Raw genomic sequence first — 16,992 nt, forward strand, 5'->3', positions numbered from 1 at the left:
TTGAATTACTTTCCCACATACATACTCATTCATACACACACACAGACACAACAATGGGGAGAGAGAAAGGAAGGGAGAAGAGGGGGGATAGAAGTCAAAAGAAACAAAATCAAAACAAAAAAGATTGATAAATAAAAACACACAAAAAACACACAAAACCAAAATAAAATACTAGTCCATTCCAGCTAACAGCTGGGCATCTAAAGCCTCTACCAAATCAATCGAGGTTAGTGTTCTAGGGATAAAGGGAATGCGAGATGGGAATCTGATTGGTTTGACAGATGCCGAGGCATTGCCAGGCCACAGCTGTTAATAATTCTGGTGGTTAAACCCACCCAAATCAGATTTGCACTGGTATTTTACGGGCATGGAGCATAGCAGATGACTTAGCACAGCTCCAATTTGAGCCTGTGCCCGGCATTACCCCCGTGTAGCCTACGTTAAGTGCAAGAATGACTGGACACAAAACAATCTCAAAAGGAGGGGAATGTTTAATGAACAAAAAAAGCATAATGTGAAATTAATGAATGTGGGGGGAAAAATGTAAACTAATTGGGTCTTCTCCCTCAGATGAATTAATGAATGAATGTGTGAGTGAAAGGGTCATTTTACAATAGCTATTCAGAATTGATTGTGGAAGGATATAGAGGGTATGCATGTGATGTCACAGAGGCAGAAGTCACTGTGGGGTCACGCCCACTGAGTCACAGCAAGACTGAGCTTGAATGCAGTAATCAGCCTAGATAACTGACACCTGCTGCTCAGGGAGGAACTTGAGACTCATTTTGACACTTATTCCCGATTGAGGGGGCGTGTTCCAGTGGGTGTGCATACCCTCTATAGGCCTACCACCTCGTGCACGAGAACGTCCATCTTCTGGTCAGTGAATTGTTGTGCTCTCATTCTGCTGGCCATGTTGTCTGTCTTTTTTCTCTCTCTCTTTTTTCTTCCTGCTCCAGCCACTATCGCTGGCTTTTAAAGGGATGAGGTGACTTTGATTGGTTTATTGATATGAGCCCAGCTGGCACATGGCCACACCTGTGAATAATTGTTGCTTTAAGCATGGCCATTTACTGCTTTAGCACGGAGCGCACAGGCATTTTGCGGTGCATGGAGTATAGTAAAGCACTTGGCCACACCTCCAAATTGCACTGCGCCACGCATAAAAAGCCGCACGTTTGGGAAGGTAGGGCCCCAGGAAATTAAATGTTAGCAAAGTAGTTTATAAGCAAATATAGCAAAGACAAAATTAAGAAAAAACATATTCCATATTAGCCTTACGGCAGCAGGGCCTCTTTTTTTGTTGTTGTTGAGCTGAGCTGCTTTAGAGCTGCTTTTCAGCACGCTGACGATACCACATTGCAAGCATTTATAATAATAATAATAATAATAATACATTCAATTCATATAGCGTTTTTCTAAATACTCAAAGTCGCTTTACACACAATAAAATCATGTAATAGATACAAAACATAAAAAATAACATAACAATATTAATATCAATAAAACAAAGTATGTGATTTAAAATGGGATGAGTTATAATGATGGAGGGGAAGATGATTAGCAGGTGAAAGCGAGTTTGAAGAGCTGGGTCTCGAGGGCCTGTTTGAAGGATGGTAGAGCGGTTGCCTAATGACACCATAAAAAAAAAAAACACGATTTCAGACGGAAGCCCGTCTTTATTGTCACACGAACACACTACAACACATGCATGCGGCCACAACACACACTCATGCTGACGGTGGCATGGTGAAATATGTCCTCTGCATTTGACCCATCCAGGCTTGTCCTTTCCTCCAGGTGGCAGGCCAGGAGCAGTGGTCGCTTTTTCTTTCCAGCGCCCGGGGACCATCATTGGACCATCATTGGACCAACTTCAGATGTTGTCGTCACTGGTCGGATGACGATCTTCTGCATGTTTTTAGTGGGGGGTTATGTACGGAGGAACCCCCTGGGGGGTACGGGGAGAACATGCAAACTCCACACAGAAAGGCCCTTTCGACGAGATAGCCCACCTGGGCAGTAGGCACTGAAGATATGGGGGGGTCACAACTCCAGCGCCCACAGGCGAGAATCGAACTCAGGACCTTCTAGCCGTGAGGCGACAGCGCTACCGACTGCGCCACCATACCCCTGGATATGGATGTGGATGGGGAGGGTGCGGCAACTGAAAAGGCCCTGTTGCCCCGGAAACACACCTGTTTTACCTTGGGGGACGCCCACACCTGCAGATCCCCCCACACAACTGGATGGTATCGTGACCGCTAATTGAGACTTGCGTGGGGTGGACTGCTATCTTCCCTGCCTTAAGGCATGCGCAAACAGGTGCGCAAGCGCAAATAGGGGATAGCGGAGATACCAAGATAGGGCCCCTGATCTCAAAAGAAATAAAATAAATACCAAGATGACTAAAATGACAGCAAAACCACAACAAGGAGAGAAATGGACCAGTACAGAACAACAGAAACATACATATGAACTGTTAATCAGATGTAAGAAGTAAACTATATGTGTCCAATGTCAAATGCAATGAATTTGCGACCTTCTTTAGGGATAAAATTATAAATATCAGACTAACTATTTCCACATCAAGAACAAATGTGGCTCCGCCGCACCCACAGAATAGGTGCTTAATTAACATGACTCAGTTCAATGTCATTGACCACAAGAAACTAGAAGAAACGATACGAGGCCTTAAATCCTCATCGTGTTGCCTAGACACCCTGCCAACAAGCTTTCTAAAAAATGTCTACAGTTGCCTGGCGACCGACATACTGAAGATAATTAATACCTCTCTTCTTACAGGCATTTTTCCAAAATCTCAAAAAACTGCAGTTGTTAAGCCCTTGCTAAAGAAGCGTAGCCTCGACCCCTCTATAATCAGCAATTACAGACCAATATCAAATCTTCCCTTCATTAGCAAAATACTCGAAAAAACTGTCTACCAACAACTCAATACCTTTCTATCCTCCAATGACCTCCTAGATCCTTTCCAATCAGGCTTCCGACCCCATCATAGCACCGAAACTGCGCTTATCAGAGTTATAAATGACATCCGAATGAACACTGATTCAGGTAAAATCTCAATCTTAGTGTTACTAGACCTCAGCGCTGCCTTTGATACGGTTGACCACAAAATTCTATTGGACAGACTGGAAAACTGGGTCGGGCTTTCCGGCACGGTCCTAGAGTGGTTCAGATCTTATCTGCAAGACAGGAACTACTTTGTCTCCATTGGCAACTACACATCTGACCAAACCAAAATGACATGTAGGGTACCCCAAGGATAAATTTTAGGTCCTGTCCTGTTTAACCTTTATATGCTCTCTCTGGGCCTAATTATGCAAAAAAACAAAATAGCTTATCATAGCTATGCAGATGACACCCAACTCTACATAGCCCTCTCATCGGATGACTATGCCCCCATAGAGACACTGTGTCAGTGCCTTGCGCAAATTAATGATTGGATGTGCCAGAATTTTCTCCAACTTAATAAAGACAAAACAGAGATAATTGTCTTCGGCAAAAAAGAAGATAGGCTCAAAGTTACTGCTCACCTCGAATCCCTATCTTTGAAGCCAAAGGACCAGGTAAAAAATCTTGGCATTATTATTGACTCTGATCTAAATTTCAACTCCCACATCAAGCTTATAAGAAAATCTGCCTTCTATCATCTAAAAAAGGATTAGAGGCTATGGCCCCTATCGTTGCATCGGCGCAGTTTCTAGGCCGAGCGGCAGGCGCAGATCAAAGCAGTGGGCGTGGAAAGGCGCACTTGATATCGTTGTGCTGGCGCTAGATGCAGCCCAAAGCATTACAACCACGCCTTTTAGGCGTAAAATTATGCACCGTCATGCTCATTGGATAAGTGCAATAAACGAATCGCACGCTTGCCTTTTTAGCTCCAATTCCAGTGATCCCGCAAAACCAGACGAAAGCCAAACGCTCTGCCCCCCCCCCCCCCTCCCTTCATCCAGCCTGTCTGTCTGCATTATAGGCTATTATTCCATATTATTATGCTTCTCAAACCAATCTAACTGCAGTTTCAATACTGCAAGCATGTAAATACGCTACACTATAGCAAGATCAAAGTGAAAATAATGTTCTATGCATCAGCTAGAAAAATATAGCCTATTAGATTGGTGAAAGTTTGTCCAGAAAGATATCATTTTCTCTCGCCTGCTGCAGGAAGGATGATGCACATAAATATACCCTACATTATGTCAAGTCATTGCATAAATGTGTTTTTATTGTAAAACTAAATGTGAAATAGGGCCAAGTTATTGGATGGACATCACAGTATAGCAGATGCCATTAGAAGCGCGTTCCGAAGCGCGTTCCGCTGTTACTTCTCTAAATCACGTTAACTCGACAAGGGGTATATATATGCCCAGGAGGACATATATGTTTCACATAGGGTGGTGTTTTCATTTCGAGGTTTTATTTGGTCCAATATTGAAATGTTGACAATGGCAGGCTGTGTTACCATTACACATTAATTTAGAACTACCTTTTATATCTATTTTGGCTCATTTGGTGGCTATTTAGTAGCGAAATGAAGAAACACAATGCATGCTGGGAACTCAGAGAGAGAGAGAGAGAAGGGTGACAGAGAAGAAGCAGTGAAGGCAAAGAATAGGCCTGCTTTTCAAAAGCGCAAAGCGCTAAATGTAGGCCAGCTCCCAAGATATGACTAGGCTGGTATTTAGCGCCGACACGCCCACTTTGGGACTGCGCCACGCCCATTCGGCCTAAAGCGCATTTGGCAGCCTAAAGCCTATTGCTATCTTGCCGAAACAGGCGCAAGGCACGTTTTTTTGCGGTTAAGGCCCGTAATAGCGCCGATGGCCTGTGGGAGAATAGAGCCCCAGGGCCCCTATCGTTGCATCGGCGCAGTTTCTAGGCCGAGCGGCAGGCGCAGATCAAAGCAGTGGGCGTGGAAAGGCGCACTTGATATCGTCGTGCTGGCGCTAGATGCAGCCCAAAGCATTACAACCACGCCTTTTAGGCGTAAAATTATGCACCGTCATGCTCATTGGATAAGTGCAATAAACGAATCGCACGCTTGCCTTTTTAGCTCCAATTCCAGTGATCCCGCAAAACCAGACGAAAGCCAAACGCTCTGCCCCCCCCCCCTCCCTTCATCCAGCCTGTCTGTCTGCATTATAGGCTATTATTCCATATTATTATGCTTCTCAAACCAATCTAACTGCAGTTTCAATACTGCAAGCATGTAAATACGCTACACTATAGCAAGATCAAAGTGAAAATAATGTACTAAACGCATCAGCTAGAAAAATATAGCCTATTAGATTGGTGAAAGTTTGTCCAGAAAGATATCGTTTTCTCTCCCCTGCTGCAGGTAGAATGATGCACATAAATATACCCTACATTATGTAAAGTCATTGCATAAATGTGTTTTTATTGTAAAACTAAATGTGGAGTAGGGCGAAGTTATTGGAGCGCACATCACAGTATAGCAGATGACAGTAGAAGCTTCCGAAGCGCGTTCCGCTGTCACTTACCTAAATCACGTTAAATCCACACAGGGTATATATAGGCTCAAGAGGACATATATGTTTCACATAGGGTGGTGTTTCATTTCATGTTTTATTTGGTCCAATATTGAAATGTTCGACAATTGCAGGTTGTCTTACCATTACACATTATTTTAGATCTACCTTTTATATCTATTTCGGCTCTATTTAGTAGCGAAATGGAGGACCCAATTGCATGCTGGGAGTGGACATTCACAGGCAGTAAACTTACAACTGCTATTTCCTATGGGAAGCTGGGTGCTGCTATGTGTTGTGTCTGTTTGAGCGAGGGAGTCAGAGAGAGAGAGAGAAGGGTGACTCAGAGGCAGAAGAGCACTGGCGCACTGAATAGGCCTGGTTTCAGAGAGAGACAGAGAAGGGTGACAGGGGAGAGGCACAAGTGCACTGGCGCAGTGAATAGGCCTGGTTTTCAAAGGCGCAAAGCGCTAAATTTAAGGCAGGTGCCAAGATATCAGTACGCCGAGATTTAAGGCCGACACGCCCACTTTGGCCCATTCTGGGACTGCGCCACGCCCATTCGGCCTAAAGCGCATTTGGCAGCGTAAAGCCATATTGATATCGTCCCAAAACAGGCGCAAGGCACGTTTTTTTGCGGTTAAGGCCCGTTTTAGTGCCGAAGGCCTGTGGGAGAATAGGGCCCCATATGTCCAAACAAGATCTTGAAAAACGAATTCATGCTTTCATTTCTAGCAGGCTAGACTACTGCAACAGTCTTTTCAATGGTCTTCCCAAAAAAGCTATTAAACAACTACAGCTCATTCAGAATGCGGCTGCTAGAGTTCTAACAAGAACCAAGAAAGCTGAACACATTACACCAGTTCTCAAATCCCTGCATTGGCTGCCAGTAAATCTTAGAATAGACTTTAAAATTCTGCTAATAGTTTACAAATCTCTCAACGGGTCAGGCCCACACTACATCTCTGAAATGCTTCTACACTATGAACCATCCAGATCCCTGAGATCTTCAGGCACTGGTCTACTAATTGTCCCGAGGACCAAATCAAAACATGGTGAAGCCGCGTTCTCCCACTATGCCTCTCATAACTGGAACAAACTCCCTGAACACATTAGATCTGCCCCTACTCTGCCTATTTTTAAATCCAAGCTAAAGACCTTTATGTTTACTCTTGCTTTTAACTGCTACTAAACTACTGCCTCTCTCGGCCTGTAATTTTTAATTTTTTTTCCTGTACATTTCCAACAAATGGACTGTACATGTAATAATAATACTGAAGAATGCCTTGTAACTTATTTAAAACAGAAATAATGTTTCATGTTTGTTAATTTGAGTATATATTTTAACTAAAACTGTCGACTGTGTTTTTTATGTGTTTTTTCTGCTTGTTTTTTCGATTATTTTTTTTGTAAAGCACCTTGAATTGCCTTTGTGTATGAAAGGTGCTATATAAATAAAATTTGACTTGACTTGACTTGACTTGTCCTCCTCCATAAAGCTCTTACCCGGGTTGTTGGTCTTGATCACTGCTGGGTCCAGTTTGGTGATGGTGTCCTCCTTGACACCAGAGATCTGAAACACACACTCGTACTTCCCCCAGTCTTCAGGTTTGACTGATGAAACGTTCAGCTGAACGCTCATCTGGAAGGTTCCATCTGGGTTGGGGAGGAGCTCTCCCTTATCCTGAAGCTGAAGCTCCTCTCCATCTCTGGTCCAGAACAACATGACTCTGTCAGGGTAGAAGCCTGTAGCATGGCAGCTGACTGGAGAGGAGGGAGACTTCTGGAGGAGAGAGATCAAGGGAAGAACTGGAGAGAGAGAGAGAGAGAGAAGGGGAGAGAGATAGAGAAAGAGAGAGGGGAGAGAGGGAGAGAGAGAAGGGGAGAGAGAGAAAGAGAGAGAGGGGAGGGAGGGAGAGAGGACAGAATGACAAAAAACATGTGTAAAAAAAATCATGACAGTTGTATGTACAGTGTGTGTCTATAAGTTTGTTCATATTCACTGTCGCTTTTTCTTTACATTAGCAACAGAAGACACAGATGAACATTGCTGTGTCCATGAAACTACATCAGGTCATGTGACTCTACCTGTTCTCTGCAGAGTGCTCTTCCCAGAGGCCACAAACTTCTTCAGCCAATCAATGCAGAATGTGGTGAGGTGGTGCTTGATGTAGTCTAACTCAGCTTTGTTATGATTTAACCTATCTGTGATCATAACAGCCTGTTGTACTGAAGCCTTAAATGTCCATTTCTCCGTATCCAATACCAGCCAGTCTTCTCCATCATAACCAAACTGGCTATACCAACTAACATGGTCAGTCTCATCATCCCATTCACAACCATACATACACTGGCCAATGTGGACACCTGACAGAGACAGAGGAAGACAGAGAGAGAGAGAGAGAGAGAGAGAGAGAGAGGGAGAGAGAGAGAGAAAGAGAGATAGAGAGAGAGGGAGAGAGAGCACAGTCAACAATCAGTAGTTGATATCTCATGTTTAGCACAGAGACACACTGATCCACAGACACCAACACAGAGGATCTCCCCCTCTTGCTGTTGCAGGCTGGCTGGATGCAGGCCCGGTTTTACTTCGTTTTTAACTTCGGATTCTCACACTATGCCAAGCTGCTCCCAGCAGCGCATCTACTGGATAATTCAAAATGGACCCCTATAAAACCATCCATTGCGCCTGAAGGCGTCATAGCATCTGGCTTATGACACAGCCACTCGCTCCACCCCGTGACCACCACGTCACGTCCGTGCAATCAGCCCAGATCCTCACTCTGCTTTTGTCCAGCAATCTACTCGGTTGTGGCTTCTCTTGCTAGCTAACAGTTAGCTCTTATCCAGTAGTGGATACCCATCCCCTTGAGTTCCAACAACCATAACGGGAGCGGCGGATGAGGGCTGCGGGCGATTTTCTTCGACCCGGCCCTCTTCGCCAGGAACGGCGGGACCTGCTACGAAAGCTAAGAGTTTTTCTCTCGTTGGTTTAACTGTCAGCTCGGCAGTCTCTCTTGCTAAGCAGCCTTGTGGCTAGGTTGTAGCTAGTTGAGTTATGCTAGCCCGAGCTAGCTCTATTGCTATTTCCCCGCCTGGGGATTGTGTCGTTAGCTGTTAGCTAACTTAGCGACTTGCCTGCTTAGTGCTAGGTCTTGTACTGTTGCTCGGCACCATAGCTTGTTAGCTAGCTATCCGCTAGGCTGCTATTGTTTAGCCGGCTCGTTCGCGGCTTCTTTCTTCGTCCCTGTGCTAGTTAGGCTGTGTCTTCGGACCCGCCTTGCCCAGCTATGGACAAGAACGTGCCGTTCCGTCAGTGTGGCCAGTGCCGTGCTGTAAATCAGGTTAGAATTGTTATGCTTACTGTAACTGTTGCTTGTGTACACATTAAGTTTTAGGTTGGCTGACATTATGCTAGGCTTGCTTGCTGTGCTTGGGCACCGTTAGTCGGCTTGCTTTGCGTCTTGCCTTGCTCCCTTCCTGGACGGGTTAGCAAGTTTTTTCCTTTTCCCTGTTGCTAGTCAGGCTGTGTTTGCAAACCCGCCTCTCTAAGCTATGGACAAGGACGGGACCCCTCGCCAATGCACTTGGTGTCAGGCCGGGAGGGTGACAGACTATCCGCAGTATCATGCATGTTGCTTGGGACCTGAGCACACTGAGTGCACGCTCACCGGCCCCCGCTTCTGTCGAAGGTGTGCCAGTTCCTTCCCGCTGCCTAGGTTGAGTCCTCCCCACCTAGCTTCATTATGGAAAGGGCAGAGCCGCTTAGACCGCCTGCTCAATGCGATGCGGCCCTGATGCCAGATGATTGCTATCTGTGTTATAATGCGTACGCTGCTATAACGGTTCGTAAGCGGAGGGCGGACATCGCTCCTCTGCTAGCTTGTGTACTAACCCCGCTGTTGCCCCATTGAGTTAGTTCGCTTCTGCTGGCTTTTTGTTAGTGCTGCTTGTTCTAGCCGCTTGCACGTGTGTTCTAGCCGCTTGCACGTGGGGTTCACTAGTGTGATAACATTGCTAGCTTCGCTCCCCGCTTAGCCGGGCTGCTTGCACCCCATCTAGCTGCGGTTGGAGAGTGGTTGTTACCTCCCCGTGTGAAGATGGGGAGAGGGAGTTGTTACTGCTTGTTACGGCTCGGCCGGCCTGAAACATGGCGGCCTGGTTACCTTAGCCACCACAGAGTTGGTTACTGGCCTGCTTGTTAATAGCTTACACCACGAGCTGCACGGCACCTCGCTGGGCGCCCGCGTTGCCACAGTGTTGCCTACCCGTTCTGCTTGTTACCGGGGTATTGCTAGCTGGTTGCTCGCATCCTGCTTAGCTTGTTGCTATGATTGCCAAATGCGTCTTGACTAGGCTTGGCTTGCTATCCCTTGGCATATTGGACTTCAGGTTAGCTAAAGATGGTCCAGGTGGAAGGCTTGGCCTTAGCTGGAGGGTGACTGACTAGCCCCATCCCTGTTGTTATGCCTTAGCTAGCCATCACCTGTTGACCGCAGCTATCGGTGCTGGGCGGGTAGCCGGCAGGAGGGTAACCGGCAGCCGGCACGTGTTTAACAAGTGTGCGCATTAGCAGCCCACAGCTGCCACGCCGCCTGCTTACTCTGCCTGGGTCCCAGGCATGTAGCTTAGCCTGACACAGCTGACTGATCAACCCGCCGGTCTCTCCGTCTGGCCTCTTCGGACCGCCGGTCAGGGATTAATGGCCTGGCAGCTTCAGAAGCCCGCTTCGGCCACAACAGCAGCGCCACTAGGCAGCAGTGTGCCCTGCGCCAGCAGCAACGTTCCCCTGCCAGTGCATGCTGCTTGTCAGGGGAGCGAGCCCCCGTCGTCTGTGCCTAGTGCCTGACTTCGGTTGGAGCTCCCAAGAGGACTTACCTTTAGAATGCCCCGTGCCGGTGAAAGCCGCACGGCAAGGGGGCGGGCCCACCACAGTCTGTGCTCAACGCCCAACTCCGGTTTGGAGCTCTCAGGAAGCCTTTGCCCCGCTAGGTCCCGTGTCTGTGACAGCCCGGGTCATACAGCGTGCAAGCATCACTCTATTCCTTCAGGAGGAGGTATCCACCCTCCTGGCCAAGAGGGCGATACGGCTGGTACCGGAGGCAGAGAAGCGCGCAGGGTTTTACAACAGGTATTGCCGTGCCCAAGAAGGACGGCTCCATGTGGCCCATACTGGACCTTCGGCTTCTGAACAAGACGCTGAGGAAGGTGCCCTTCCGCATCCTTACCCTGCCCCGCCTCTTCAATGCCTTGCGGCCGGGGGACCACTTAACCTCACTATACCTGTAGGATGCCTTCTTCATGTGTCTGTAGTGGAGTATTCTCGCTGGCCAGCCTCCCCTCCCTACCGGGAGATGAGTCTGGCGGTGCAGGGCTCCATAGTGGGATTGCGATGGGCGGCGCTTGGTGACAGTGCCCTTGGAAAATAGTTTCCAACACTCCAACTTGCCATTTTGCCAACTAGCACCTATAAAAACTGTTAGGATTAAACAAAGAACTGAGAAATGGGTTGATGAAAATATTCTAGAGGCCATCAAAAAGAGAGATGCCTGTCTTTTAGAACATAAAACTAAGAAGGACCTCAACAGTTTTTTACAGTTTAAAAAACAGAGAAATGAGGTCAAACAAATGGTCACCAAGGCTAAAAAAAATTACTTTAGTGAGAAAATATTGGAGCACAGGAAGGAGCCAAAGAAGCTCTGGAAATGCCTAAAAGAAATCGGTTACAGCACCAAAACTAAAACCAGTGGCAGTAACATCAGCCTAGAAGTGAATGGTCAAATAACTTCCAATAAAAAGGAAGTAGCTGAACATCTTAACATCCACTTCTCCTCTGTTGCTAGACAGCTAGTTGAGAAGCTTCCATTACCTTCAGGGGCCTATGGTGAGAAACATCTGACTGGTTTCTATGGGCAGCTGGGCATTGAACCAGGCTCGTTGGCATTCTCCAGAGTTTCTGAAGCTGAGGTAGGTAAACAACTTAAAAATTTGAAGCCTACGAAAGGCACAGGTCTCGATCTGATGCCGGCTAGGTTCCTCAATGATGCTGCGGAGGTGATAACTCCCTTCATCACCCACATCATGAACCTATCCATCACGTCGGGAACTGTGCCAGTGGGTTTTAAAAAAGCCAGAGTGATTCCTCTTTTTAAAAAAGGGTGTAAAAGGGACCCAAACAACTACAGGCCTGTATCGATTTTATGTTCTCTGTCTAAAGTCTTGGAAAATCTAGTGTTACAACAAATCAATGACTTTATTACAGATAAACAGATTTTATATGAGTGGCAGTCAGGTTTCAGGAAATCCCATTCTACTGAAACATGCCTGATGTACCTCACTGATTTAATTAGGAGGGAAGTTGATGCAGGCAAGTTTTGTGGTCTAGTGTTGCTTGATCTTCAGAAAGCGTTTGATACTGTAGACCACAGCATTTTAATTCTTAAACTCAGAGCAATGGGTTTTAGTGTTTTAGCATTACGTTGGATCGAATCATATCTTACCCACCGTCTTCAAAGGGTGGACGTTAACGGAACGCTTTCTGAAGTTCAAGAAATGGGGTGGGGGGTGCCGCAGGGGAGTATCCTCGGACCCCTGCTTTTTCTTTTATATATTAATGATTTTAGAGCGGCGACCTCTCCTGCCTGTAATTTGTTTCTTTATGCTGATGACTCTGTTTTAATGGTGTCGCACCAGGAGAAATCTGCTGTTGAGAAAGCTTTAAGTGCAGAGCTAGAGAGTGTTTGTGACTGGCTGTCCGACAACAGATTGTCTCTTCACTTAGGTAAGACAGAGGCCATTGTATTCGGCTCAAAAATTAAATTGTCTAAATCGCCTGGTCTCGTCATCAAGATTGGTGACATTCAAATTGATGCCAAGGATAAGGTAAGCTACCTTGGCTGCATTTTAGACAAATACCTATCAGGTGAGTATATGGCTCTGAAAGTCCTTGGCAAAATTAACATGCATGTCAGGTTTCTGGCCAGGAAAGCTGCCTTTCTCACCAGTCCAGTCCTTCACTCTCTGGCTTCTGCACTTGTTCAGAGTCATTTTGACTATGCTGCCATCTGCTGGTATACTGGTCTCTCTCAGAAACTCAAAAACAAATTACAAACGGCTCAAAACAAGTTGATTCGAGTCATTCTTAAAGTCCATCCACGTACCCACCTGGACCAAGCTCACTTTGACAGTCTTAATTGGCTGACAGTTGAGAAGCGCACTTTATACATCAAGCTGCTGTTCACTTTTAAGATTGTTAAGAATTTTGTTCCTATGTATCTTAAAAGCTACTTTTCTTGTGTGAGTGAGCGTCACCAGTATTCTACGAGAGGCAGTTCTACTGATTTCATCCCTATCAGATTTAGGACCCTGATGGAGAGGAACTCGTTCAAATATAATGCAGCGACTCAATGGAACATGTTACCTTCGTGCTTGAAACTGAGTGAGTCTATCTGCACTTTTAAGAAAGGCTTAAAAAAATGGTTACAAACATCCGCACTTTAAACCGTTTTATCCTGTCTTTTTAGTTCTTGAATTGGTTATTTATTTATGGTATAGCTGGTCTTTTATTTTATTGATTGATATGTTTAGTTCTAGTTTTTATTTTTTTTATTTTGGTAAATTATAAACTGAGTTAGTAATTTATCTTTTAATGGAGTTGTATTAGTTTTAAATTATGTTCCCACTTGCACTTCTTTGTTACACGTATTTACGTTGTCTGTCTTGTCTCCATGGGGACCACAATGGAAATAAGCCTTCGGGCTTTGTTGTGTTTTTATCCTCGGTGATATGTTGTCTTATGTCCTGTTTTTTATCACCAAATAAAGTCAATCAATCAATCAATCAATTTTCAGCGTGTAGCAAGGAGCTAGCGTGTACATTTCTCCCATTAGCTTGCTAGCTAGTTAGCGTTGTTGTTTTCACTGAGGCGGCAGTGCACTATTTACAGTGACACACAGGGAGGAGGGAGCAGAAGCCGCTATGATTGACATGGTCAGAGCCAATTACAGAGCTTGTAATGAGACGGGAGCGGACATCCGGCAGCGACTGAAACAGTCGCTCCAATGCGGAGCAGCTGTACAGCAGGGGAGGGCTTATCCCAGTTGCCTGTTTCCGTGCAGCCAGACGACTCTCACGGAAGGGAGGGGAGGCTGGCCAGCGAGACTAGTAGTGGAGAGGCGCAGGAATTACCTCAGGTTTTCCTTCCAGGGGAGGGCTTACGAGTTCTGCGTCCTCCCCTTCGGCCTCCCTGAGCCCACGGACGTCACCGCCTGTGTGAACATGGCGCTATGTTTACCTCGACGACTCGCTCATGGCGGCGGACTCGAGGGTCCTCGCCATCGCGCATACCAAGGCGGGGACAGACCACCTACCTACCTACAGCCTATGGTTGTAGACCTCGCGGCTTTTTGTCCCCCTCCTTCAGCTTGGAGGAGGAGCGACGGTTGAACACGCTTTGCAAGTTGCTGGTTTGCTTTGGGCCACGGGCCCTGGGTGGGGCACTCTCCAAGGAGCGCTTGTCGCACTAGATAGTGGAAGCCATTGCTTTGGCCTACTCTGCCGTGGGGGAAGGCTCCCCCGGAGGGTATTATGGCCCACTCTACGCGAGGTGTCGTGACATCCTGGTAGAGAGCTGCAGGCCCGAGTGTACCCTCGTGGGCCCCTCAGGGCTGGCCAATACGGGCTGGGGCCGGGCCCAAAAATTAATAGGTCCGAGCCGCCGGGGCCAGGCCGGGTTCAATAATAAAATAAAATAAAGTTGTATTAGTCGCTTAATTTTACACAGCAGAGTGAGACAAAGAGGACGAGGAGCACACAGAGGGACACGCACACACACACCGTGCACACACACACCCTCACCGTGATGTTAGTCTGCCACACTCCACAATCCACATGTCATGACATGTTTCAGTCAGTGTGCTGTCAGCGTAAAAAACAACAACAAAATAAGCCGCTGTGTCCGTGTCTTGAGAGAGAAACAAGATCGATGGACATAAAAACAAAGTTTGCGAGGGGAGAGTTAAACAGTCCCAGCTGCTCCATACTGGAAACATTTCAACCTGTTAAAAACGAACCCTGGGCCAGGCTGGGGCCAAAATGTCAGGCCTGCGCAGCTCTCTACATCCTGGGCGTTGTTGCGTGGTGTGTCAATGTCCTCACCCATTGTGAGGACATTAATGTGAAGTTATTCAATGCAGATAAACGGTAAGTCTGCTGTTTTAATTTCGATATGCTTGAGTGACATAATGTTTCAGTTTGTGGTCATTGTTGCTGTTGGCAATTAAACAATCTAACGTTCTCTTTGTCAGACAACATATCTGGATTTTGATAGGCTAGGGTAGCGCGCGTGTGTGTGTGTGTGTGTGTGTGTGTGTGTGTGAGAGAGAGAGAGGAGGAGAGAGACAGAGAGAGAGCTGCGGTGGTTGTCTAGAGTTTAGGCAACACAGTCTCACTGCCAATTGTAAAATAGCAATGTTTTGGACGAACGAGTTTAGAGCCTCTCTGCAGCACGGCGGCATGCACAGCACAGAGAGGGAGAGGGAGATGTGTCGTCATACCATGATATTGAGGTCGGGCCTCGCGGCGGGCTGGGGCCGATTAATTTCATAACTCCTCGGGGCCGGGCCAGGCACGGGCCTGAATGTCACGGGCTGGGCAGCTCTCTACATCCTGGGCGTTGTTGCGTGGTGTGTCAGTGGAAGACGTGTGTGGCTGCCTCATGGTCTACCCAACACACTTTGATTAGGTTCTATGGCCTTGATGTGGCCAGCGTGCCCTTTGCGCACTAAGGAACTACCGCCTGGCGGCTGACAACAGCCGCCAGGGGGTAGTTCCTTAGTCACTCTTTATGCCTTCGGATTGCCATGGGCTGCGGCCATGTGTTCCGTTGCCAGCCTCGGGTCTCAGAGTTACACGAGGTGCTTCTTTGCAGCAAGGTTGGTTGTATAATTGGCATAGTGTGAGAATCCGAAGTTTGAAATGAAGTAAAACATTGGGGTTGTCCTATAGGTTTTACGAGTGAGTACATAGATCTTGCCCTGTTGCTAGCTAGGAAATGCATAGCTTTAAATTGGAAAGCATCCAATCCCCCAGCTGTAGTTCACTGGTGGAATGAACTCTCAAGCTACCATACGTTGGATAACATTGAGCAAAGGCAGATTCTTAGACATCCCCAAAATATGGCAACCACATACAGAGTTTTACTTTAAGAACTTTTTACCCCAGTGTCATTAGGCTTATCAGGATAGGAGCTGAGTGCATTGTTTTTGTTTGGTTGTTTGTCTAATAGTCTTGTTTGTTCTTGGACTATTGTGTATCTTATGCAGTTTTCTTGTTTTGTTTTGTTGTGTTTTGATGTTCTTTGTGGGGGATATGGGATATGATAGTCCATGTATGTCGTGTAAATACCTCATGTTCTTTCTTAAAGTAAAAAAAACTAAAAAAAACGACTAGTCGACTACCTTTAGGGACGACTAGTCGACTAGTAAAATTCACTAGTCGTGAATGCCCTAGTGGACGGCTCAGAGAGAGAGCGGGAGGCAGAGACTGCTGTCAAACAGAGAGAGATCCTAACACAGTCACTTCTTTAAAGGCCCATCCCGTCAATTGTCACTGTTACTGACGCCGGTGGCCGTTAGAGTAACTGCAGGCAGCGTGTGAATGAGCTGACGCGCGGGCACCATACTCGCACGCGCACAAGCAGTTGCCTGGCAACAGCAGAGGTGTGGGTTGCTTTGTAACGTTAACTCATAAAAGTCACTTGAAAACGGCAACCTGGACAATTTTTCGGTCAGATCAGCCTCGAGATGCCCAGGAAGGATTCTGGATGAATTATCGGACGTTATTGTGGCATGTTTGGCCGTGTTTTGGCTTACATTGGCTGCGGGGAAATGGATAGGATATTCACGTTACCGTGAGCCAGGAACTACCCTGCTTCCTCTGTATTTACGGTACCGTGTAATGCCTGGATTTGACCAAACTGAACAATCAAACAATGTTTCATAAGCATAAGAGTAACGTTAGGCATATTTACGACTGTTACATTCATTATCCACACAAGACGGTAACGTTATTAGTGGAGCTCGGTGGTGATTTCTATAAATATAGCTAAATCTATTAGTTAGCCGCGTATAGCATCAAGCTAACGTTATGGTTATAATAAGCAGACTCCCCACCGCAGCTAACTGCAGTCAAACAATAATGTTCCATGACCATAAGCATAACGGTAGTAATGTTAGGGTTGCATTACTTCACACAAGACGGTAATGTTAGCAGAGTTTCTGACCAGGTGGTCAGATACTTGTACTACAGAGTAGGGATGCAGCGATAATTTTTTTTGATGTACGATTATAGTCTGAGAAAAAACCACGATTATCACGGTTTCACGATTATTTATGGACGTATAAAAATCACATGAGCATTCTTTGAACAGAGGTTTTATTGTATTGTCCATGCATTGTTTAAAGGTTGCTGTCTTTTGAAA

At 46.4% G+C, this 16,992-nt stretch overlaps 1 protein-coding gene across 2 annotated transcripts in view; it reads right to left on the minus strand.

Moving 5' to 3' along the window:
• LOC310784545 (class I histocompatibility antigen, F10 alpha chain-like) overlaps positions 1-16,992 on the minus strand; it is a 57,397-nt gene that overhangs the window by 20,396 nt on the left and 20,009 nt on the right. For both annotated transcript variants that reach the window (XM_083645534.1, XM_083645533.1), the window contains exons 3-4: positions 7,602-7,880; positions 7,020-7,322 (exon numbers count right to left, since the gene is read on the minus strand). In XM_083645534.1, coding sequence (XP_083501660.1) covers positions 7,020-7,322; positions 7,602-7,880 — 582 coding nt within the window. The remainder of the gene's footprint in view (positions 1-7,019; positions 7,323-7,601; positions 7,881-16,992) is intronic.

Source organism: Poromitra crassiceps, assembly GCF_964638095.1.
Source record: "Poromitra crassiceps genome assembly, chromosome: 11".
NCBI lineage: Eukaryota > Metazoa > Chordata > Actinopteri > Beryciformes > Melamphaidae > Poromitra > Poromitra crassiceps.